This window comes from Electrona antarctica, assembly GCF_951216825.1.
Source record: "Electrona antarctica genome assembly, chromosome: 15".
Classification (NCBI taxonomy): domain Eukaryota; kingdom Metazoa; phylum Chordata; class Actinopteri; order Myctophiformes; family Myctophidae; genus Electrona; species Electrona antarctica.
The window spans coordinates 25,695,204-25,718,894 of record NC_136796.1 but is presented as its reverse complement, the minus strand read 5'-3'; the positions used below and the strand labels follow the sequence as shown (position 1 = coordinate 25,718,894).

Below are 23,691 nucleotides of genomic sequence, written 5' to 3'. Positions count from 1 at the left end.
ATGCGGGCCAATCGGAGAGCACGTTTAATCTGCGTGCCTTTCGATTGGATGTCGGCTTGTTTTGTTTGACAACATTTCCGGTCCTCTCGGAAGAAGTTTATTCCGGAGGATCTAGTCGGAACAAATGTCTGGCCTTTCAAAGAAGTTTATTCCGGAGGATACAGCCGCCGATAGCTTCTCTGCCTTACGTGGGGACCACTACTTGGGACCAGGCTTTTCTGTTCGCAGATAAGTAAGCATGGGAGTAGGACCCAGGCTATGTGCTGCAGTAAGATTGCTAAAGGTACGCTTTTATTTTGAAAATTCCAAACCAGAAGTTTGTCGGGGGACATCACATTTGTGTCTGAGCTTGCGGTGTGTCATCGGCTAGCGTCACGCTGCAATGTGAAACTTGTTGACCAGCACACTTTGGAAACATCTCGAATAGCACCAGGCGCCCACGCTAACATTACACATTTATTCACATCTACAATGTCTGGTCATGGCCACGGTCACGGTGGTGGTGGTGGTGGAGGAGGACATAGCCATGGCTGCGGGTGTGAGGGAGAGCATGAGCCCGCAGAGAGGGGCCTGGAGTATGGACTGTATCGGCGCATAGATGTGCAGAAGATGCAGTGTCTCAATGAGAGTAGAGATGGGGACGGGAAACTAGTGTTCAAACCCTGGGATCAACGCAAAGACCGGGAAAAGGTAGGCATTCATGTAAAATACAAATGTATATATTACATATTTTGATTTTTTAGCTAGCTAGCTCTGATCCATAGGGTAGCCCAAAATTTGAACTCGTAGATGTATTTATCGATTCTGACATTTTCAAATGACAGACTCGATAAATACATCTACGAGAGTTCAAATTTTGGGCTAGGCATTAGATAAAAATCAGAGTTCAACTTGAAGACTACACTACTGCTACAGAACAGCTACTAGTACTAATTCATAATAGTGTTTTTACGTTATTGTTTATGTTGGGGAAGTTTCATGGTTGGATGTCAGAAAATCCATCTATTCCTAGTTCCTACATGTCATTTCTTTATGTAGTACAATGTCCTGGCTATACCAGGACTGACGTTTTACACATGCTCACTGCCTGAATCTATAGGTTGTAAAACAAGTCGGTGCAGTGGAACAATGGAATTCACAATTTATGTATTATACTAGCTCTGGTCCATAGCCTTAATCGTAGAAGCAGTAGAAGGCTATGGCCCAGAGCTAGTATTATACGTACCTACTTCTGTTGTGCTGCTGCTTTTAAGTAACATTTGTGTATCTCTTCTTGCAGTTTGTTGAGAGTGATGCAGATGAAGAGCTCCTATTCAACATCCCGTACGTTTTAAGATCATCATATCAAACTATTTTTATTTAAATTTTATTTAACCATTAAAAACACATTGAGACACTGTCTCTTTTACAAGCGGGAACTGGCCAAAAGGCCAAAAATTACACTTAAATGCTACATTGTACATGTCAAATTCCAGAACAGCAAATAATACATCCATGATACACCTCAAAGTACCTATGAAATATATACAACAAATCACCAAAGTGCTACTCTTTTGTGGCAGGGCAAATACACAATGTACAAAATATAAACCGAAATAATAAATATATAGGCCACTGTATCAGCGATATATTCAATACATTTTCAATTCAAAGGGGATTAAGTTTATTGGCATAAGAAAATATGCGTTTACATTGCCAAAGCTGTTTTGCTCTGGCTTTTTACTAGATTTGATGCCTAATGCCTACACAATCCTGATGTTCCCATACACACAATTCTCTAGTTAAAGGGAATAATGTTGTCTATCAGTTTTACAGGAAGTGTAAAACTGAAAGGAATCATCATCTCAGGAGAAAACGATGATACCCACCCAGCCGAAGTACGACTGTGAGTTTCTGGATTGTTGGGCTTCTCTCAGGTTCATAAATGCAAGGGATGCAGCATGCCCCCCAAACCAACAAAACACTTATGTTTCATCTATCTGCGACAGGTGCACTGTATCGATTAAACATAAACCTTTCTTATGGGAAAGCTGCAGTCTACTCCCCTTGCCTTATTGAGAGTGATTAGTAGGAAAGCTGAGGGGAAATATAGCATACTTTAGTTAGTGGGGGAGAATACTAGAATGCTCGCCTCAAAAACACAGTTACTGCTCAGCCTGGTAATCCTATTTTGATTGAAGTATTTATTAACAGTTTGTAGAATTTCAGTACATTTCAAGCACAACTCAATACAAACTGTCAACTGTGAGTGGACGACCCAATAAAGCATTACACTTGTTTACAAGAGGGTCCACCTTTTTCAATTCATCATAACATTTAGAGACGTACAAAATTTACAAATATACACTTCTATATAGCCAAAAACAGGAAATCATCATAGAGGGGGTAAATAACGGGGGAAACCCCTTTTTCCCCAGTGAGGGGAAAAAGGGGTGGGGGCGGGATTCAGATTTTCCGGGGGCCAGTTAGTCCATAGGTCCATAGGTGCTCTTTGAGAGCGGTTTTGAAGGAGTCATGGGATTTGCATGTCTTAATGACTGTTGGTAGGGCATTCCACATTGTGGTGGCATAGGAGCTAAATTAATTTAGTCCCTTGTTTGTGCCGAATCTGGGTTGCACATGGTTTGGTGAACTACCTCTGATGTTATGGGTGTGGACTTCGTTGACATTAAGGAAGTATTTAGACAGGTACATAGGTATCTTGGACTTCTTGGTGGTGTATCGAATCTTGTGGACCAGACCCATTGCAAGATGCTGTACTCTGTCGTCAACCCTAAGCCATTCCAAATTTCCAGCCTGTTAAAGTGGGCAGGGGTGAGGTGGGTTCGGGGAGTGAGGCCAAGGAGCCTGACCAGTTTGTTTTGGGAAGTCTGGAGCCTTGTTTTAACTGCCCCACCGAGCAGCAAGTTAATTCACTTTTGTGCTGTGAGCCACCATGGCTGATATTTAGTAAGTTAGTCTTACTTGCTGACCCATTAATGTTGGTTTCTTTTATTGCAAAACGTTTGCAGTGTTATGAGCCACTGAACTGATATTTGGTTTAAGTGTTGTACATTCAATGCTGATATTTTGTTTAAAAATAAATACAAATGTGTTGGGTGGCTTCAGAAACACTCGATTTGCTGATTCGAACCCCAGTCAAACGTGCATTACTTTCATAACGGTGACCGGTTGTATTTAGAAAAAGATAAAAACACCCTTTCTAGTTTAATGGTGCCAGTTGCAATGGGTTTTTCTACCATAGTTGTCATTGTATTCTAGGTACAAGAACATCCCCCACATGTCTTTTGATGACACAGGGAGAGAACCTGAGCAAGCATTTCGTCTCAACAGAGATCCTCTTGCTGAGCTGGAGTACCCAACCAAGTAAGAAAATGCAGTATTGCATAACCGCTTATGGTCTTGGTCATTGGCAAAACACATTTCTTTATAATATTACTCCTACAGATTTTGTCTAAACATCATGCAAATCGCTACACACAACACATTATCTCTAAAGTCATGTGATCAAGACAGATCAGTCAGATTTTTCATATTCCATTCTGATTGGCTAAGATTGGCTTCCAAAGTTTGTTGCCTTTTTGAACAAAATGCCAAACATGAATGCAGCGCCTGTTTTCTGGGAAACTGCACGTACATTAGGGTAAGCTAAGGCTAAACCACTAAGGCTAAGCCAAGGTCATGCCACATTTTTCAAATCTCCTCATGGTGCCGCTACAACAGCCCACTTCACGTTTTTGCTTATAGCTCTTGAACCGTAAGTAGTACAATCTTTCCCTGGATTCCTTCGATCATGACACAACGTATAGGCCCTGTTTGTGCCAGATTATTTTTTCCACTAAATGAAGTCTGAATGAAGTAATAAGTTATACATTTTATCCTTACTTCTAGGATTGCCCGCTTCTCCAATGTAGAGCACCTGTCCATCCATATATCAAAGAACTTTGGTGACGAGACCACTCGGGTCTACTACATTGGACTTAGGGGAGAGTACTCTGAGGTGAGTCCCATCTACCATAAAACAGCAGTGTGAGAGTCTCTAGACTTCAAGTGTGTTTGTTCATGTTCTTGCAGGACAAACATTGTCCAAACATTACACCTGGGGAGTGTCTGAATAACCCAGTATTTAGTATAATCCATTTAGTATATCTGTTGTAAATTTGTAATTTCTCAAGTTATTTTTATATATATGCTAGAATTGTAACACACTTGTACCTGTGTGAATCAGATTTGATCTGTTCACTTTATTAGAAGCCGAGAAGCGATTCAGTGCTGCTAGTATAAGTATATATATTTTGTTGCAGTTGACTAATCCAATCTGATAGCTAGCAATTTGCCATATTCATCATTTTGCTCTTACATCAGACTTGAGTGGAGTTTCCATACACTGACTGTTTTGTGGCATTCAGCATTCATCTGCTAATTTAACATTTTTTCTTTTACAAAATAGCTTCAGCTAAGTATTTATTCTGTCTTTTCTTGTTCCTCCCAGGCTTACAGACATGAGGTTACCATATGTAATTACGAGCTCTCGGCCAACCCTGCTGATCACAAAGTGGAGAGCATCATCCCGCAAACTAATTTCATCTCCTGAAAGATGGGCCAGAGGATGTGAAAATGTGTGATGGCTTCTGCTGACTGCTAGTGTCTATTAAATGACACGGGCCATGAAGTCAGAAAAGTGGGTGTTGCTGCATATTAGCAGTAGCAGATTGAATGGACTCTTTTCAGTGGTGGCCTAAGGTTTAACTTGCATTTAGCAATTGTCACTGAACACTGGAAGGGTTCAGGCGTGCCTAGAGTTGTTGCTACTGAAAGTATGGGAATAAAAAGTGAGGGCTTCAATGCAGTGGGCCATGCCTTCAGTAAATAAATGCATGAAAATGTTACTTAATTTCGTTAAGTCTATTATTATCACATTTTATTAACCACATGAACCTTAGTATCCCTATTCTGGGCATGTCATTTGGCAAGTATATGTTAACATGTGGTGAAAATAGCAGATCTACAAGTTGCGGCTCTACAAGCTCACGTCTAGCCTTGTGATAACATCTGCATTTTGACGTACAGCAAAGTATATAGCGTTTAACTGTTTATGTGGTAGTGAGAGAGTATGAGATGAACTGAATGAGAGAGATCAGATCTCCCCACCATACTTACAATCCACTGACTCTAAATGGATGTTTTGCGCCACCTAGTGATTTATGGGGTGGCTTTAGTCAAAACCTTGCATAATAAGCCATGGTCAAGGTCTTGCTTTCCCCTTTGTCTGGAATAACAAGATAAACTTTCTGAATAACTAACAGGAGCCTGAAAATAACTGTCTGTTTTACATGTTCTTCTGATGTGGACCGGGAAATCTAATAGACTGAGAATAATCTCAGGCATTTGTGAACTATTGAGAGTTGAGACCCATACTTGGAACTCGTCCAAGTTGCAGTAGAAGTCCATCCCCTCTCCCTTTCATGCAGAGTACGCATGAGTAGACTTCTTGTATGTTAATATTTTAAAGAAAGATTTCAGAGTTACATAATGACACAATTGGTAGAACTGGTTAACCAAACTTCCTGGCCAAAAACAAGTGAAAAAGCATCACTTCTCCAAAAATGTGTGCCTTTCTCCTTAGGTTATTTGACTCATGATTTCATTGCATTATTAATGAAGAGTGTCACAGTGCGGTCTGCTGCGGCTTGTCCGTGGACTTTCCAGGAAGTGCAAGTTTATATACAGTATATCAGCAATGTTGTGGTTGGGAATTTGTTAAAAGCCCCTATGGAAGCTCATTCTAAAATGCTACTGATTTATTTCTGGAATAAAGAGAAATGTAACATTTTGATTTCATTCAATGTTTTACTTCAGTTGAGATTATTATAATATATGTTTTTCTTCATATTAATCTAAGATTCCTCTGAACTTCAAAATATATCTGATTTAAATGACACCTTCTACCTGACCAGTATCAGTACAGCTAGTGTTTTTCTCTGTGTGGCACGTGACGTTTTTCAGTAAACAATAGAAAACAGACAACGCAGTTATATTTAGAATCAGATGGCTCATCATGTTATGTCTCCCTGTGCATAAATGACATGAATCTGAGAGCGAGAAAAGGCTTGGCTCCATGGTGACATCACTAAAGCAAAACCACGCCCCTGTGCGCCATGAGCCATGAGCGGAAGTTCCGTTTGTAAACTGGGACAGCAAGCGGTGAGTGTATGAATTTGTCTAAGCGGGCCGCGGTTTAATTTTTTTCACTTTACCCTGGTCGAACCAAAGACATCTGGACCTTCGATTCTAGAAGGTCCAAATGGGTTCCACTTGGGGAAAAGAATGTTCTAAAATTCAATTTCTAATTCGGAACGTAGCCTGTCCGAAAGAGGCAAACTGGGAGCGGGGAGGAAACAATACAAATTGTGTGTTAGCTAGCAGCAGCAGCACCACTACTAGCACGGTCCATTGTGTGTAGATTAAGCCGGCCTGTTGTGTGATGTTACTCTATCCAGCTCTACTAGACTAGAGGCTTTGCACTGATCCTTTCCTGCTAAATTCCATCAGTGGCGATGGGTCGCATAATGTGAACCACCAGCGAGCTAAGCTGCTTCCCTCCTCACCCCCATTGTCTCTTCATCCCCAACCTCCTTCCTATATATATTCCCTATGACTGATATTGTAGCTTTGAAAGGTCATAATGCTACTGTGGAGGCAAACCACCATCACACAGCTAGGTTAGCTGGTAGTTTGTAGGCATTCCACCACCGCACATCTAGGTTAGTTTGTGGGGTCTGGCTGTCACTCATTGTCTCGTATCAATAGCGCTGCTGAAGCGGTACCATTGTTAAGACACCAGCAGGTCATCAATAATAACGCTAAAACACAATGGCCGGTGTGTGTGTGCCGCGCTTGGAAGCAGAACTGTTTAAATTCAATCCTTTGACGTCAAACGGGCTGCACATATTTTAGTGTTGAATAAAAATTCAAGTCAGCTGCATATATGTTGACTTGTGATGTTCTCTCTAAAGGCCTTGGTTCACGCACGTAAATGTTTGATGGCATGCCGCGAGGTGCACTTGTAGTCATAGCAAGGTACATTTCCACTATTTGCTGTTGCTGGCACAAAATCAACCTAGGCGAAGCATAACTTGGCAGGTAGGTATACTATAATTGTCAGTGTGTGTGGCCGATTGCAGCACCAATATAGACGGTTAAGCAGGGCAGCACCATAAGATGCCCACGGTGGTTTAATGGAATTAGTCTGCTTTTAAGTGATGGCATAAAGTCAGAGATTGAGTTACACTGGTGTGTCAGAACAAAACCTTTCTTAGTTTTTCTTTTTCTTTTTTTTAAAGACGAGCTCTTTTTAGACTAGGCACGCGGATATGCACACATGCCACTTCTGAACAGGCCCTCTATTGAACTATTAGATCTCTCAGAGCAGTGGGATGGATAGAGAGTCATTTTGTTTCCAAGAACATGGCTCAGTAATCACATAGTGCTTTTCTGTTTTTTTTTACGCTGTTACCCAACCAGGCCTGTTGGGCCTTATGTATCTATAGAGCGATGTAAGGTAGATGGATAAGAGCTCAACACCGATATTTTACTAATGTACTGCATCAATGGCTATTGAAACGGTAAAACTGTTATGGTACCTCTACTCTAAATAGGAATGAGAGCCAAGGCTACTTGTTATCACTGACCATACAGTCAGAAAGTTACTCTAGGTACTGTTCTGTGCCAGTTCATTTGTTATCAGCCCCATTCGTTTTTCATTCATTCATTCATTCATCTTCCCCAATCCCCACCTCTGGGTCTTTACTTTAGTTCATTATCTATTTATTCAATTGAAATGTGATACTAGTAATTATCAGTTAATTAATAATTATATTTCTAACAAATTCTTAAGTTATTAAATAAGAACATATGACTTTAAGTTAGGTAGGTAAGTTATGTCATTTTCCTTTTTTGTAGTAAGGCTCATTTCATGACAAATGTAAAGTGCGTTATAAATACAATTTATTATTAGCATTCTGTTGCTATTTTTACATTCCCAAACAGATGATGGCCAATGTCAATAAACAAACTAGCAGACAAGAAGAGACAACACAAGGTTTTCTTCTGTTAGTTTTTTTTTCATTATTACTGCAGTACCAACAGCTATCACTTTCCGATACTCTACTCTACACCACTATACTTTGTGGTACAACACTGGAAATTGCATATCTACATCTTTTTCATTCTCTCTGGCCACAGTGGCCCAAAATTGACCTGGCTTCCTTGTTATTTCGTCAAATTAGGCTGGGTAAGGGACTAAGGGCTTCCTACCAAAGTGGCTGCTGGACAAACATATTTTGATCATTAGGCTTATGGCTAGGGGTTAAAATCCCAACCTTAATTGCAGTGTGGGTATTGTAACACTCATTAATTATATTATTATATTATATTATAATTATGTCTGGTGTTTAGTACACATTAACCTCTCCCCTTTTTGTTTGAATCTCTTCCTTGTCTCCATCCCAGTTTGCCACTTGACTAATCAGACAGCAATACACTTTAAGGCCCTACCCCTCCCTTGCCCATCATATCAAACGAAAGGCCAGGGTATAGATAATAAACAGGCAAGGGCCTTTTCTGTCAGCGTTTTACTGTAAATTAACAATCATGATGATCATAAGCTGTTATCAGCCGAGTGTCTGACTCAATAGTAGCTACTAGGTAACAGGCAATCTGCAGGCGTATGCATTTAATATTGGACATGGTTACAGAGTTGGAGTGAAGTATGTTTCATTTGGTTAATGAATCCCGCAACTTGCTGACTGCAGATCCCCCACACCCTGCCCCACGCCCAGTCACTCACCTCTCGTGCTGTGACTCCCTTTTGAGTTCAAAAGCACTTCCATAAAGTGTGTGGTATGTTGGGCGCCATTGTGCTGCGTCCGTCCTGGCAAGAGGGCCACCAGGGGGGTGGGGGTGTGAATAGCCGTATTGATAAGCTACCCATGTTTAGTTTAGACTGTCACACAGATGTGTGCGTTGACATCCATTGTCTATAAGCATTTAGACCTAAAGCCCTAAACTGCAGATGGGTTGAAGAGACATGCACAAAATGCATGTTCCATTTCCATTTTAAATGAGCTATCGCTCTGAAGTTTGAATACCGACATCACATTACTGTGTTCCATCATTTCATCCCATGACTGACTGGACACAGACACTGATGCTATGCCTGACTGAATGAAAAAATCACACTTGTGTGAAGTGAGGGGCGCTCTTATCATACATCATCACATTCCGGCCAATCACATTTGGCGTCCTCACTTTTCTGTCATTTTTTAGCCTCACTTTTAAGCTCTCAGCTAATCAAATCATTGCTATGGGGAAAGCTCTGACTGCACTCCCAACGCACTAATGCACGCAGTTGGAAAAGGAAAGAATCACTTCGGTCCCTCCATGACAATAACCCATCCTACAGTTTGAATTGTACATGCACATTTAGAGCAAATATAGGCCTAATGAAAAAAAAGTGTGTGTGTGTGTTGCAGTGCTCCTCAGTCTGAGATAGCCTTTCTGTTGTCGTCAAAATGTGTTATTGTCACTCTTATCCTCAACGTACGGTTGAATAAAGGATAATATGTTACTCTATTCATTACATGTCTTAAATTGACATTTTACCTATTATTTTTAATAAATATTTTAAGTTATTTTATACCATTTGGAACCGAAATAGGGAACCGTTAGGAACCGGAATCGATAAGCAGAACCGGACTCTGTACCGGATTCACAAAAATCCCAACGATACCCATCCCTAGGTACAGGTACACACAGACACACAAAGCTGAGCATAGGAGGGCCTCAAAAAAGTTACAGATTTACAATCTACAATGCACCGGGAGCTCATTTCTCAGCTTTAAGCTGAAAAAGCCTTATGACTCTCATCTGACATCCAAAGAACCAGTTTACCTGAACTTGTGTCACCAGTCTGTTGTCAAAATTGTGCTCTGGGTGACTTAATATCACAGAATATTGACTGATTGAAATATCGGAATAGTCTCATGAAGTAATCAGTAAACTTGACAGTCTTTACTGTGTGTGTGTCCTCCAGCCCCCCTTACAGTGTATGTGTGGCAACAACATGTCTGTGCCGCTGCTCGCCGAGGCTGTGACGGTGTCCGGGACGGAAAAGGAGACCGCTGCAGTGAGTTAACAGTTTTCTTTTACATGATACACCTTCACTTTTCTTTCTTTTATTTTATTTTCAATTTACGTTTTATTGAATTACATACATGAAAACGAAACAATTGACAATACATACAACCGAAAACAAAACAAGACAATATACGTACAATACACACAAGGGGAGATGTCTGCCTCTCTTCTCTATCGATGATCATTCATAATACATAAGTACCTCAAACAGGTGCATATACAGGTTAAACAGGTTTAACTGAAACTATACAAAATCAGGTCTTATGGTAGAAACATGAGCAATCCATCTAAACCAGTTATCTGTGAAGACTTCAACTTGACCTCTGAAGCTGAATGTAATTCTCTCCATAATAAATATACTATAGATTAAATCAATCCATTCATTTATAGTTGGTATTACATTTGTAAGCCACTTTTTTGTTAAGGCTTTTTTGGATGCCACCAGCAATACCCTCAATAGATACTGATCCTGCTTTACAAATTGAAGTCCCTCCAGATCTGCAAGATACATGGTTTTAAAATCAAAAGGAATGTCAACTTCACTTTTCTTTCTTTATATGATACGGTAACTTAGATTCTAAGTCTTAGAAAGCTAAGAGCCACACAGCATGAGGGAAGACAAGGGATGATTGTGGAACTGCTCACGGTCACTGTTACAGGATACATTGGTTGAGGATGCAACTTGGTTGCTGTAGACACCTGGTTTTGTGTGACTCGTGTTTGTTCTTCGGCCATGTAGCGCCAAGCACAGCCAACACAGAAAATCCTTCTGCAAGCTGAAGATAACTGGACAAACAAAGTCCATAGTAAAAGTTATTTAAGCATTAATATCCTATTCTATTCATTTTCTATTCATATGGCTTCTGGCTTCATCTATGCCCACACACACTCGGGGAAGAGCAGAAGTACATTACATCTGCTCTTCCCTGAAGTACATTACATCTGCTCTTTCCTGAGTATGTCTGGGGATAGCTGACTTATCCCTTGCGCATTGATTATCTCACACACCCAGCCCAGAGACTGTCAGGCTACAGTCACACATGCGCTTCAGCCAACACATCTGCAATGCATGTCAAATCATCAGTGCTGGCAGGAATGCCAGTTGTCCTGTGTGTAGTTTGTTTGACTTGCATTGGAGTACTGTCTGAAAGAAAACTACAAGCAAATGGCTGCCAAGTGAGGTCAACGCAAGGCGCTTCTGATTGGTTGGTGACCGGTCAAGGTTCAGCAATGTTGTTGAACCCAACTCTTCACACGCGTCAGACTTCGCAGGCTTTAGCACCGTCAATGGCCCTTTTCTCTCATAAAATGGAAGTAAATAGGGAAGCTGGAGATGTGTACCCAGGGCATGATTCAATACTACGTCCGTCTCTAGACATGGTAAAGCCCCATCTGCCTCTGAATGGCCTACCGACACTGCCATCTTTCTTACCAGACTTTCCTCCGAGGTGATCTGCAGCACTGATTCATGTAATTTATTTGTATGTTTCTTGATGACAAAGTCAACAGTATGTATATCCATAGGCAAGCACGCTAGCAGATGTTTTATCAAAATAAACTTTATTGTACTATAAAAAGGCCTCTTCCCTTCATCCTTATCCTTTTTAGTATAATAGTATCAGTTTACTATAATTAGTATAGTTTCAATATGGCATATTGTTGTTACACAGCCCATAATGTTATTTCTTTGTTAAGTTAAGTATTTTTGTTGTATTACTGATGACGGTATGTATCCATAGGACAATAAATACACTTGGGTACATATAGTTCTAATTTAGGATTGTCTATTAGTGTGTTTTTATTAACAGAGTAAAAACTCACAGCCCTAGTGTAAAACTGCAGACCATCGACGAGGGCATAAATAAATATGGAGACGGACACACGATAATCAACACAAACACTTTATTTATTTGAACACCCAAATCAAATCATATTACGGCGTATGTGTTCAATCAAAGCAAACCGCATAAGCAATATTAGTTTTCCTCTTCTACAAAAATAAAAGTTAAGTTACAAGGCTGCATTCTTGAGCGGTATCTGTCGCGCGTGCCAAGCTGTGTTCACCTTTGGAATATTACAACATTCAGTCATTCTCTGTCCCGTATGGGTCCATTTGGTTTCATTTTACACTCTCAAAGTGTGTTTTTAGAAAGTAATGCTGCCGGCAGCTGCGTCACAGGGCGCCATAATTTTTGACTGTTTTTGACTGACTACAACGAGCTCTGACCGATCAGAGGCAGGCGAGTCAGCCGGGGCGTTACCAAGTCTCTAGACAGAGACCCGCCCTTGAATCATGCGTGCCCAGGGCTTCAGTTCAGAGTTCCATTGACTTCCATTCTATTGGAGCCAAGGGGTGGAACTTCACTTTGACGGGTGCAGCTTTCAACGTGTCTGAAGCATTGATTTCAACATTAGTGAACTTTGAGCAGTCGTCAAGACATCAACCAATAGGAAATAAGTGCATTGTTCCCACTTGGCAGGCATTTAGCTTGTAGTTTTATTTCAGTGAGACAACAACTCCAACGTTAAGTAAAACAAATTACACACCAGAAAACCAGAACTGCCCACAATCCGCAACATGGCAATGGGTGGTTGATGCGTCTGACGCCTCTGTATATTTTGTCTGCTACCTCTTCAACATGTATGTGTGACTGTAACCCAAGTCAAACAAGCTACACACCAAAAAAGGCCACAATCCACAAGTAAACAAAGGTAGTTGACACGTCTGACACCTCTGCGTACGTTGGCTACTCCACCTGTAGGGTGTGACCGTACTCTTAATCACACCACCCACAGTTCCACACTACAGACATTATACATAATACTGACTCATCGTCACTCATTGTTTCCTTAGTAACATCTAAGCTGACCCTTTGCTCTGTGTCGTGCATGTGTCAAGCAACCCATTTATTTTAAGTCCATCTTCCATTACAATTGAAGAATAATTGGATGGTTTTATTTCATATAATTTTTTGGAAATAGCTTATATAATATAATTTCTTATGCTTTATTATTCATAATTTCAACCGCATCATACAGATGACGGCCGACCTTTCTGATAAGGATTAATGGATTATGCAGCGGTTGTAGCCGAAGCCTATCAAACAACCACCCAATCTTGAATGTACTATGAACACACATACGTGCGCCAGCACACTCATACTCGAGCTGCCTGTTGACAAAATGTAATTTATGTTAGTTGTACACAGGTGACGGCAATAATGATCACGGTGTTATATCATTTGATGGCACCGCAAACTCCCAATCTGTTCTATCTTGTCAACCATCGTATAGTGGTCTTCACCTGTGAATTAACTACTGTCCTTTCACAGACCGTGAAAGAGGAGTTCATTGAGTTTGTGTTAAATCTTGTCTCTGAAGCAAAGCCTAATTCTTTTTGGGAGTTAGAATGTGTTGGTGGATGGGAGGGCACTCCCAATGCAAAATAAACAATGAATGGGGCTCACAAGTGCCTACACAATTCTATGGATATTTATTTGGGGGAATATAACGTTTGAAACAACGTTCTTCACAGTTCACACCAAAGAAAGGTAGACCATAAAACCTTATTTGCTGGCGCAACCCACTGTTTTGAACTATGTGAAGAAATAACTAATTTTTCTACCTGTGTGTAATCAGGATGACTGCATGTGCTCTGAAATTATTTGTAAAGATGTTCCCATCTGCTTTTCTTATCAGGTGATCTTTCTTCATGGGTTGGGAGACTCAGGGTGAGCTCATATTACTTAGATCTAGTAGTTACTACTACAATTCCTGTACATAAAGCATCCTATGAACACCTTGACGCATGTTTTCTGACTTATCAGTTAGATTAAATGATTTATATAAACCTACTACTGATAATGAACAACCTGCTTTGTCACATGCTATTTAGTCAGTGGATGGCTTCATTCAAAGTAGCCTCAAGATTATGCAGACAAACTGAATGAGAAAGAAATCTCTGTCTTTTGTCCTTCAGGCACGGGTGGGCAGACGCCATGACGGCGATCCGACTGCCACATGTCAAGTACATCTGCCCCCATGCGTAAGTCTGTCTCTGATCTGTGTCTGTCCGCCTGCATTTTATGAGTTGACAGTCTGTTTCCATGGCCGGCTCTGGGCCAGTCGCTGGTCCCCGGGGATTCCAACTTCTATTGCACTTGAACCAGAGGGGCTGGTGGAGCACTGTGCTGCCCAGCCACCTTGAATTCTGCACCAGCCCAATGAATCAGTGATGTCGCGTAGTGGCTTCCGCCTTCCGGTACATGGCAACATCCTGCGTGTTAATTTAACTCAGACATTGGAAAAATGGAACTGAGGGGTAAACTAACCCAGCTGCAGTGTTAGCCTGTTAATCTCCTCCTCTGTCTGTGCTCTTGCCATGTTTAATTTAACATCAAAAAATGAACTGAAAACTGAAAATAGCGGATTGACAAGATATGTTATTAGGCTTATTATAATTGATGTGCGACATAGCACACAACCAAGTCATTAGTCTTCCTCTCTTTTGCTCTTACCCCTTCTCTTAAACTCACTTTATTTATTGTTTTCCTCCAACCGTTTGTGCTCATACTACTGTTATGTATCCTCAGGCCCCGAATCCCTGTCACTCTCAATATGAAGATGGCAATGCCTTCGTGGTGAGTTGGCATCATGAAAAGAAGGCAATGTTTCAGCAAAACACTGCACTCTGTTGATTGCCTGGAAACCACAATAGACACACATAATTCAATCATTGACAATAACCAATTGTATGTATTAGCTTACTGACATGCTGGCTGTTCTTGGTATGTGTGAGTAGGTTTGATCTGATGGGTCTGAGCCCTGACTCCCCAGAGGATGAAGCAGGAATCAAGAGGGCGGCAGAGAACAGTGAGTTTCCCTTGGAATCGTTTTTCTGGTATTCTTTCTGTTTTTTGTCATCATCAATAATAATAATAAATAATAATTTAATATACTTCACATAAAATCTGAATAAAAACAGCATAGACCCCAAAACAAAATATTTTGTGCCAGATACCCCCACTTTTGTTGCTCGATTAGATTTTGTACAGAATTCTACAACTCTATACTGTAGGTGGCGATATAACAGTGGTGAGAGTGAATCTTCTACATTTTCTTTACATTTACACTTTGAGAACCACCTAGACGAACAAGGAAACTGACATGGTTAGACTACTTAGGGCAAGGTTCCCCAACCTGGGGAGTCCGGGGTCCACAGGTTGGGGGTCCGCGAAGCCATTACTCATAAATATCCACTACCATTGTTTATTTGTAGATGAACCGCCTCAACCCAATCTCATGCTGCTATCTCTCGCCTAACAAAACAAAAGGCGTTAACAAGGGGTTGTTCCCAACACCTCTACCTAAGTATTAACATGCACTGTCCACTGTTTGATGGTCAGGTTTAGCATACTAAAAGATGGCTATTATCATATGGATGAAAGGAGATGTAGTTCGCACACTGATTTTGAGCTCCAAACTTTTATTTCATGAAGAAGAGAATCCTCTTCTTCATGAAATAAAAGTTTGGAGCTCAAAATCAGTGTGCGAACTACATCTCCTTTCATCCATATGATAATAGCCATCTTTTAGTATGCTAAACCTGCTCAAGACCTGTGTGTGTGTGTGTGTGTGTGTGTGTGTGTGTGTGTGTGTGTGTGTGTGTGTGTGTGTGTGTGTGTGTGTGTGTGTGTGTGTGTGTGTGTGTGTGTGTGTGTGTGTGTGTGTGTGTGTGTGTGTGTGTGTGTGTGTGTGTGTGTGTGTGTGTGTGTGTGTGTGTGTGTGTGTGTGTGTGTGTGTGTGTGTGTGTGTGTGTGTGTGTGTGTGTGTGTGTGTGTGTGTGTGTGTGTGTGTGTGTGTGTGTGTGTGTGTGTGTGTGTGTGTGTGTGTGTGTGTGTGTGTGTGTGTGTGTGTGTGTGTGTGTGTGTGTGTGTGTGTGTGTGTGCGTGCGTGCGTGTGTGCGCGTGTGCGTGTGCGTGTGCGCGTGCGTGCGTGCGTGCGTGCGTACGCGCGAGCGACCCATATAATTTTTTGAGATGTGCGTGCTTTCCTGCTGGATCCTATTTCTATTATCATGGATGGCATGGAAAGGGGGTTTACAGAGACACAACTGCATTGTTTGGTGATTTGTATGCAATAAATGCATTGATTTAAAATATAAATATAGCACACTGACATACTTTGTTGTATGTATGTAGTTAACCCCTTTTGGTGTTATAACCCTTCTGGACGGGAACCCATCTTGGGGTTCTGAATCTGTACAGTATTCCAAAATTAAAAATATTTGATGCTGGTATATAAATACCGGTATTTGAAGTTTTTCAGAAAACTTAGGTCAGGTTTTGAAGGCATTTTTAGAATCGGCCTCAGTCCAAAATGGGTTAAATCAATCTCTTAAAAAGATATTAGTGGGTGAACATCTGGTTGAACTGCATTGCTGGCTTATTTTAAGCCAATATTAATTTATTTAAACATCTTTACCTTTTAAAAGTGCCCCACAAATGGTTTCTTATCCATATAGTGTTTACTCCCAAATTCCGGGAACTGAAAAGAAACTTCATGATTTGCATGTTGCTGGAGTGAATGGAGTCGGCACTCTGGTATTACACCACTTATGAAATCAGGCCAATTAGGTGAGAAATAATTGTATTAATTTATAACATCTACACCGGCAGCACCTGCCACCACCCTTTGGCTTTCCCCATGCAGCTAACACGAACCCACACCTAACTACCACAGGAAGATAAAGAAAATACATACCAGTATTTACTATTTAGCAATGCTAAAACAATGCAGTATGTCTTAAGATTTATTTTTAAATCCACACTGATGTCAATGGATTGTCCTCTACATGCATACGTGGAGAGAATAAAAATGTGTGTTTGAGAGGGACAGAGAGAGGTCATATCTATGATCTGTGGTAGTAAACCCTAAACTCTTTCAATATAGACTAGACTCACAAAGCTGTATTGGAAATGGATCATGAGGGAAAAGATTCATGTGCTGAAAATGTACCTACTGTAGGGCCAGTTCTATGAAGCAAGGTAAACATGCCCAGGATATAATTTTGTTATCTGGATTCACTGTAACCCTAACAATCCCAGGCGCTCAGGTAAAGTTCTTGCCCATCTGTGCGCAATGCGTCTGCTAAGATTCAGTCAGGAGATGTCAAATCCCTTAGACTCAAGGGTTTTAAGCCAGGTGCGGAAGGCAATCTTTGTCACTGTACTAGTGACACCTACAGGTTTGTTAGTGTGACTGCCTTTTCAGCAGGGCGAAGAACTATGGCAAATAGTGTGTTCTTCCATACTTGTTATGCCTTCCCAGTTAAACTACTGTCTGGTGACTTCAAGTGTCTTGAGGACACATGTTCCTCTACACCCACCCACATGACCCAACAGTGACCAGGACTACACGCAAGTGGGGGACTATCAGGAATTGGCATGATGACAACATTTTTAGTAAAATTGTGTGGGGGGGAAACTAACTCTAGCAGTCAAGTGGTCACAAGACGGTGGCAATCAACTTATTATGTCAACCTACAATTTTCTAGCTACTGTATGTGTACACAATTAAGCTATGTGCACATTCACATAAAAAATAGCTGTTTGCAGCATATGACCAATCATGAAACATTGACAAACAAACTGACAGCAGAGCATTAAAATAATATGTACATGCTGTACATGCTATTAAAAGTAAAAACAAAAATATATTGTCGATTAGAGCGGAAGGATCTGCTCACCAAGATCATTTTATCATATAGTCTCATTTCAGTAGGCTAACCAGAACTTGTCAGAACTATGAGGGCAGTGCATAAATCATAAAGGTTTGAAATAATAGTGATATTGATTTGAAGTGATATTGCCCAGCCCCACACAGTGGCATGCACAGACATTTAGAGGGGCAGCGCGTGGAACCGGCCGGTTGCCATAATAGTGTGAGATTTATAGATTTTGGGGCTTAAATAATATATTAGAAGCTTTTTATCAAGAATTGATCAATGCCACCATGGTCCACATACTGTAGTGTACACTGTAAAACATTTTTTAAAAAATGAATGTTTTTTATTATTTTTCAAAAGGGCACATTGATAAGAAGTGAACCAGCGTCCTAACTTAGAAACTCCAGAGTTAAACCTAACTTCACTAAATCCTGAATCCAGCTTCATAGAACAGGCCTTAGGAAAGCAAATTTCTGTCGGGATATACACAGAACAAATGGGATGAGACTGATGATTTTTTTATTTATTTACTATTTATACATTTGCATATGTCCTTGTGATGAGATTATGAGAATCTGTACCTCTTGTGTTTGTTTGAAATTCTGATGTGTACCATGCAATTGTTCTCTTGGATGACACCCAGTGGTTGCCAGTGTTTTGTAGAAAATGTCATGTTATTTCTGTCCTCTAGTTAAGGCCATAATTGACCACGAGGCCAAGAATGGTATCCCTCCTAACCGTATCCTGCTTGGAGGCTTCTCTCAGGTGGGGAGCTATATGCTGCCTTTCTTTTCCATATTCCATTGGAATAACTTCTACAATACACCCTGTTAAATGTAGTGAATGTTTCTTTCTTACATCCTTCCTCATTCTCATCGTTCCTCCTTAGGGTGGAGCTTTGTCCTTGTATACGGCACTGACTTGCCAGCAGCAGTTGGCTGGTGTTGTGGCTCTCAGTTGCTGGTTACCACTTCACAAGAGCTTCCCACAGGTACAGTTCATGGCTTTACTTGTCAGCCATATAGTGGTTCTAACAATAGAGCGTCGCGTCGTGTGTTTTCTCACTCGAGTTGGCTTTGTACGAGGCTTAAAAGGTCTTTAAAAGGTCTTTAAATAGAAAAAGACGGAAAATGAACGGATTCATTTCCTGGGCCCTGGTAGGGGGCGGGACTGCGACGCTCTATACTAGAGACATACTAGTGTGCTGTCAAGAAGTTATATGATATGGAATTATTCTTAGTTGTACAGCATTTTGTATGCACTGTCCACACATTTGTGCCACTTGTGGAAGCAGTGCTATGTGAATCTTAACCATTGCATCCTAGCGACCCTGTTCTGCGCATTTCATGTCACGATCATTCTGCAAAAGGCACATCTAGAAGCTCTTGCAGATCAGTATTTTCACTATTTGATGTACAACAAAGTATATACTGTAGGGTTTTAAGTGTTCAAACTTAGGTGATCAAGTTTTGCTTCAACAAATCAAGTGTGAAGATTTCTTTCTTTCGTTTTAGAAAGTTCTTTAATGGAGACATCTGTGTGGGAAGCAGTGTAACAATTTTCACACGCCTCTCAGTGGTTTCTCCTTACTTGATAGCACTTACTTAAATCAAAACCTTAGAGATTTGGCCAAGAGGTCTTAAGGCCTATTCATACTACAAAAACTACAACATGACGTCACGCTGCGGTAAGCGCTTACACAAACATCTCTCCGTTTTTACTAACCATGAATAGGCCTTTAGAACCTCTTGGCCAAATGTTGCTTCACCTAAATAAATTCAAATCAATTATTAGTGAAATTGACTGTTGGGGATGCAGAGGTTATTAATAATAAACAAATGGCAGTAGTTGCCTTGTGTGTATTTGCCATGTAATTGAATCACACCACCGCCACAAAGTCCCATGTCATCCTCTCTCTTCCAGGCGGCAAGTGCCAGTGCTAACAAGGACATGCCCATCCTGCAGTGTCATGGGGAGATGGACCCCATGATCCCTGTGCACTTTGGGGCCATGACAGCAGAAAAGCTCAAGAGCATAGTCAACCCTCAGAAGCTCACCTTCAAAACCTATCCAAGCCTCGTCCACAGTTCCTGTCCTCAGGTAATGTGTGTGTAGAGGCCCTGACACACTTAAGTGTGATGTCACGCAAGTCTGCCTGTTGGGGGTAAATCAATGAAATATTTATTATTAATCCTCAATGTATATAAAATGTTATTCTCTTTATACTTGCATTATGAGATTTTTTATATTATTGTCCTCAGAAAAAAAGTGCACAAAGACCCGCACACCATCACAATAGTATTGCCCTGAAATTGATATCATATATAATTGATATCAGACATGATGAAATGCATATGGAATGCATTTCATCATGTCTGACATTTAAAAACAGTAGGTACAAAGCACTGATGTCAAGTGGTCAGGTTTACCATACTTATACTGCTATTATATGTGTAACGCCCCGGGATTCGAACTCTGGTCTCCCGCGTAAAGTCCAAACACTAACCACTAGACCAAAGGGATATCCCTATGGACATTGGACCGGGGGAGATATTAGACTTTTGAGGCCATCAGGCTGAGGCTCTGAGCCACTCTGCTACACTCAACCCCCTTTTGACCTCCCACAGGGAAAGCCACTCCGGCTGAAAAACATCCCAAAACAAAGTACAAAGCACAGTAGTAACAGCACACCTTTCAGGTGACTTAGGTGTGCTGCTAATACTTCCAGTACGGCTACAGCTGGTGGAAACAATGGGTGCATTTGATTATGTGAGCATCTGACCCCACCCCAGTGTGTCAGAGCCTTAAGTGTGTACTGGAGTCTGTATGTACATTGTACAGTATATTGTTGCTAGTATTTTTTCATCTCTGCTCTTCATTTGGTCATTACTGTGTTCCAACATCTGTGTTGTCCTTTTGCAGGAGATGGCAGCTGTAAAGGAATTCATTGAGAAGCAGTTGCCTCGGATCTGACCTCACTTCATGCCCCACTGTGACCCCAGACACTGACCTCTCACCCTCCCCAACCTGCCATTCTCTCACAGGAAACAGCCATGAGCACCCCATCGCCACACACATTTCTATATTAACCAGCGAACACACCCGCATGGACACACACACACACACACACACACACACACACACACACACACACACACACACACACACAGACAGACAGACAGACAGACAGACAGACACACACACACACAAGCAGAACAATTGTATTGCAAATGCGCGCACAGACAAAATCCATGCTTTTCGTAGGGTGAAAACCTGACAAGCTTCTCAAACATGCATTGATTTCATTATAATGCCAACCAAGTGCTTTCACATTCTCACAAGTCTTATCTTTGGGAGGGAGAGATGCCATGTCACATAGCACATTCCTCTGGGCTTTATTGCAAACAACTTGTATTCTATCTTCTTTAATCCCACCTCCACAACCATTTTCTTCTCTCTTCATTGTTTTCAGCTATCACACCAACCATCCCCCCTCCTACCCCACCAGCATCAACATCTTCCCCCTCCTTCCTGTCGCTTTGTGTCTGTTATGAGTTAAAAAGACAACAACAACAATGGGTCAGTCAGTAAACTGACCACTGGGCCGATATTGTCTGTGGCCAACCACCCTCCAGTATTACAATGTATCCTCTGCCTTGATATGCAACTAAAGAAGTATCCTCATAATCTAATACACACATAACCCTGATACAGAATCATAACTGTATAGGTGGAGGGTGGCAGGATTGGTGTGGGCGGGGGTCCTGGTTGGTCGAGTGAGCAATAAGCAGTGAGTTTAGGAAGTTCTGGTTCCATCTGGAGTGACTGGGCTCCACCGAGGCTGCATGCTGTCTCTCCTGCCTTGCCCTCTCAACGATGGCCCCCACAACAGTGCACTGTGGGCAGTCAGGTCTTGGCAGTGCTGGCTGTTCGGAATATGCAACCCATATATGCCCCAATTAAAGTGCACTAAGGTCCCGCTCCCGCATCTCCTTTTGATTGTGTATAATATCTGGAATATATAAACACCCCTCCCCCTCCCCTTCAATTGAAATAAAAAAACAGTGGATTATCACCCTTGCAACCATGTTCTATTCTTTGACACAATTTCAAGACTTACTGTATGATTAAGATTTTTAAGGTATACACAGGTGTCAGGTGGGGGAACATTGTCTTTTTTAAATTAAATGTTTAATGTCGTCTTTTGTGACTATAATTTTTTGTTTTACTGTATCTGAATAACAAGTATTTTAAGTTATTTTCTTCAAAATATTGTTGGGTAGCTAAAAATGCTGGATTGATGAGTATTGTTCTTTATCCTGCAGAATTATAGGCTGCATGTAATCACTCCAGATGGTTACAGACTGCACATGGCAGCGGGACATAGCATGACAAATTTTACTATCCCTCTGACCAGAGTCCCAGTCAATCTCCAGCGAGAAGATCTGTCAGGACACCATAGTGCTAAGAAGGTCGCAACTGCGTCCATTTAGTTTGAGTTGGGCTTTGGAACCTTTATAAAGAAACAGTTCAGAGTCTCAGTGTGGCATGGATCGGCATTCTTTCTCCTCATAGCAAAATATTCACTCCCTTTTGCAAATTACCAGAACCCACTAATAAAACATGAAAGGTCAGACTTTACCGGTAACTTAAATCCAACTCTATTGTAATTCACCTCTTTAAAAACTGGGAGAGCTTTGTCAAAAAGCTTTTCCTACATTAACTGAAGGGTGATTTTTAAAACAAGAATGAATCTTGAGGAATTTATGACTGACTTGGACATTAGGAATATATAACAATAAGGAGTCTTGTGTTCTAAAATATATATCAGGTGTTCTATATTTTCCTGTTTGTGAATGTTCTTTTTTCTTCTCTTCATGATTACTTCTCTATTGTTCGCTAATTTAAAAAAAACAAAACAAAACAGAAATGGGATCTATTGTGAATGTGATTGTTTGCAAATCAATGAATGTCTCTTCTATGTCCTTGGTTACATCATTTTATATTTGTCTCTTATGCCATTGTCATCGAATCTCTGATGCAACCTTTATTTCATCCCGAGTTCTGTCTGCAGCATATTTTTCCTACCTTGAGTGTTTCTCTTAATTTTACATTATTTAATTTCTGGTCCCTTTGTCTTCCCTGTTTTTTTTTTTTTGTGTGGTAGTCTTGTGTATGTTTCCCTGAGTTGAATGTTGTCTCATTGGTAAAAGTAATAATTCTGTTTCTCATTTGCTTGACCTTTGTCTCTCTTGTCATCTCATCCTTCATGTGTATGTTTATTATGATGGGCTACAATATAAAATGTTCAGGGGGGACTGTTAGTCTCTCCATTTTATTTTATTTCAATTCCAAGACACCTGTATGTGGAATAAATGATCCAAATAACAGTTTATTTGAGTTGAGTGTGTTTGATTTTACAAACTGCTAGACGTCTTTACACTTAGCAATGTTCCAGTAAATAGAAATGTTGGCAAATTAGGTCCAGTATTTTTGACACAATGAACATTCCATGCAAAGGAGCTTTATTGGCATACGTGTCAAAATATATACAGTTGGAGGGTGGTACAGCATTGTGTAAACAGCTGTCGCATGCATCGTTATACAGGGTATAAAGCTTTTTGAAAAAAATAGCACCCATCTTTTTGCAGTCACTTTTGGACTTTTCAAAACTTGAAATAGTATACAAAAAGCCTCACATTTAAAATGTTTTAAAGGTAGCACGTAGCAGCTCTGTTTACATGTGCAGTTAGGCCTAGAGGTCTCCA

The 23,691-nt window shown here is 40.8% G+C and overlaps 2 protein-coding genes across 5 annotated transcripts; both read left to right on the top strand.

Annotated features, from left to right (window-relative positions):
* The first annotated feature begins 141 nt into the window (after window positions 1-141).
* On the top strand, window positions 142-23,316 carry lypla2 (lysophospholipase 2). Of its 3 annotated transcripts, none has more exons than XM_079523187.1 (10): window positions 142-283; window positions 10,094-10,186; window positions 13,897-13,928; window positions 14,177-14,242; window positions 14,790-14,837; window positions 14,999-15,069; window positions 18,615-18,688; window positions 18,813-18,914; window positions 19,847-20,023; window positions 20,846-23,316. In XM_079523187.1, the coding sequence occupies exons 1-10, from the start codon at window positions 239-241 to the stop codon at window positions 20,894-20,896; spliced, it is 759 nt and encodes a 252-aa protein (XP_079379313.1). In that variant the 5' UTR covers window positions 142-238; the 3' UTR covers window positions 20,897-23,316. The 3 variants fall into 3 exon arrangements, with proteins under 3 accessions (XP_079379313.1, XP_079379314.1, XP_079379315.1); XM_079523188.1 differs by lacking the exon at window positions 142-283 and adding an exon at window positions 6,071-6,204; XM_079523189.1 differs by lacking the exon at window positions 142-283 and adding an exon at window positions 7,014-7,143.
* On the top strand, window positions 145-4,889 carry pithd1 (PITH (C-terminal proteasome-interacting domain of thioredoxin-like) domain containing 1). Of its 2 annotated transcripts, XM_079523191.1 has the most exons (7): window positions 145-283; window positions 515-690; window positions 1,280-1,323; window positions 1,808-1,885; window positions 3,262-3,366; window positions 3,892-4,000; window positions 4,493-4,889. In XM_079523191.1, the coding sequence occupies exons 1-7, from the start codon at window positions 259-261 to the stop codon at window positions 4,592-4,594; spliced, it is 639 nt and encodes a 212-aa protein (XP_079379317.1). In that variant the 5' UTR covers window positions 145-258; the 3' UTR covers window positions 4,595-4,889. The 2 variants fall into 2 exon arrangements, with proteins under 2 accessions (XP_079379317.1, XP_079379316.1); XM_079523190.1 differs by lacking the exon at window positions 145-283 and having other exon boundaries at window positions 291-690.
* Window positions 23,317-23,691: the final 375 nt, after the last annotated feature.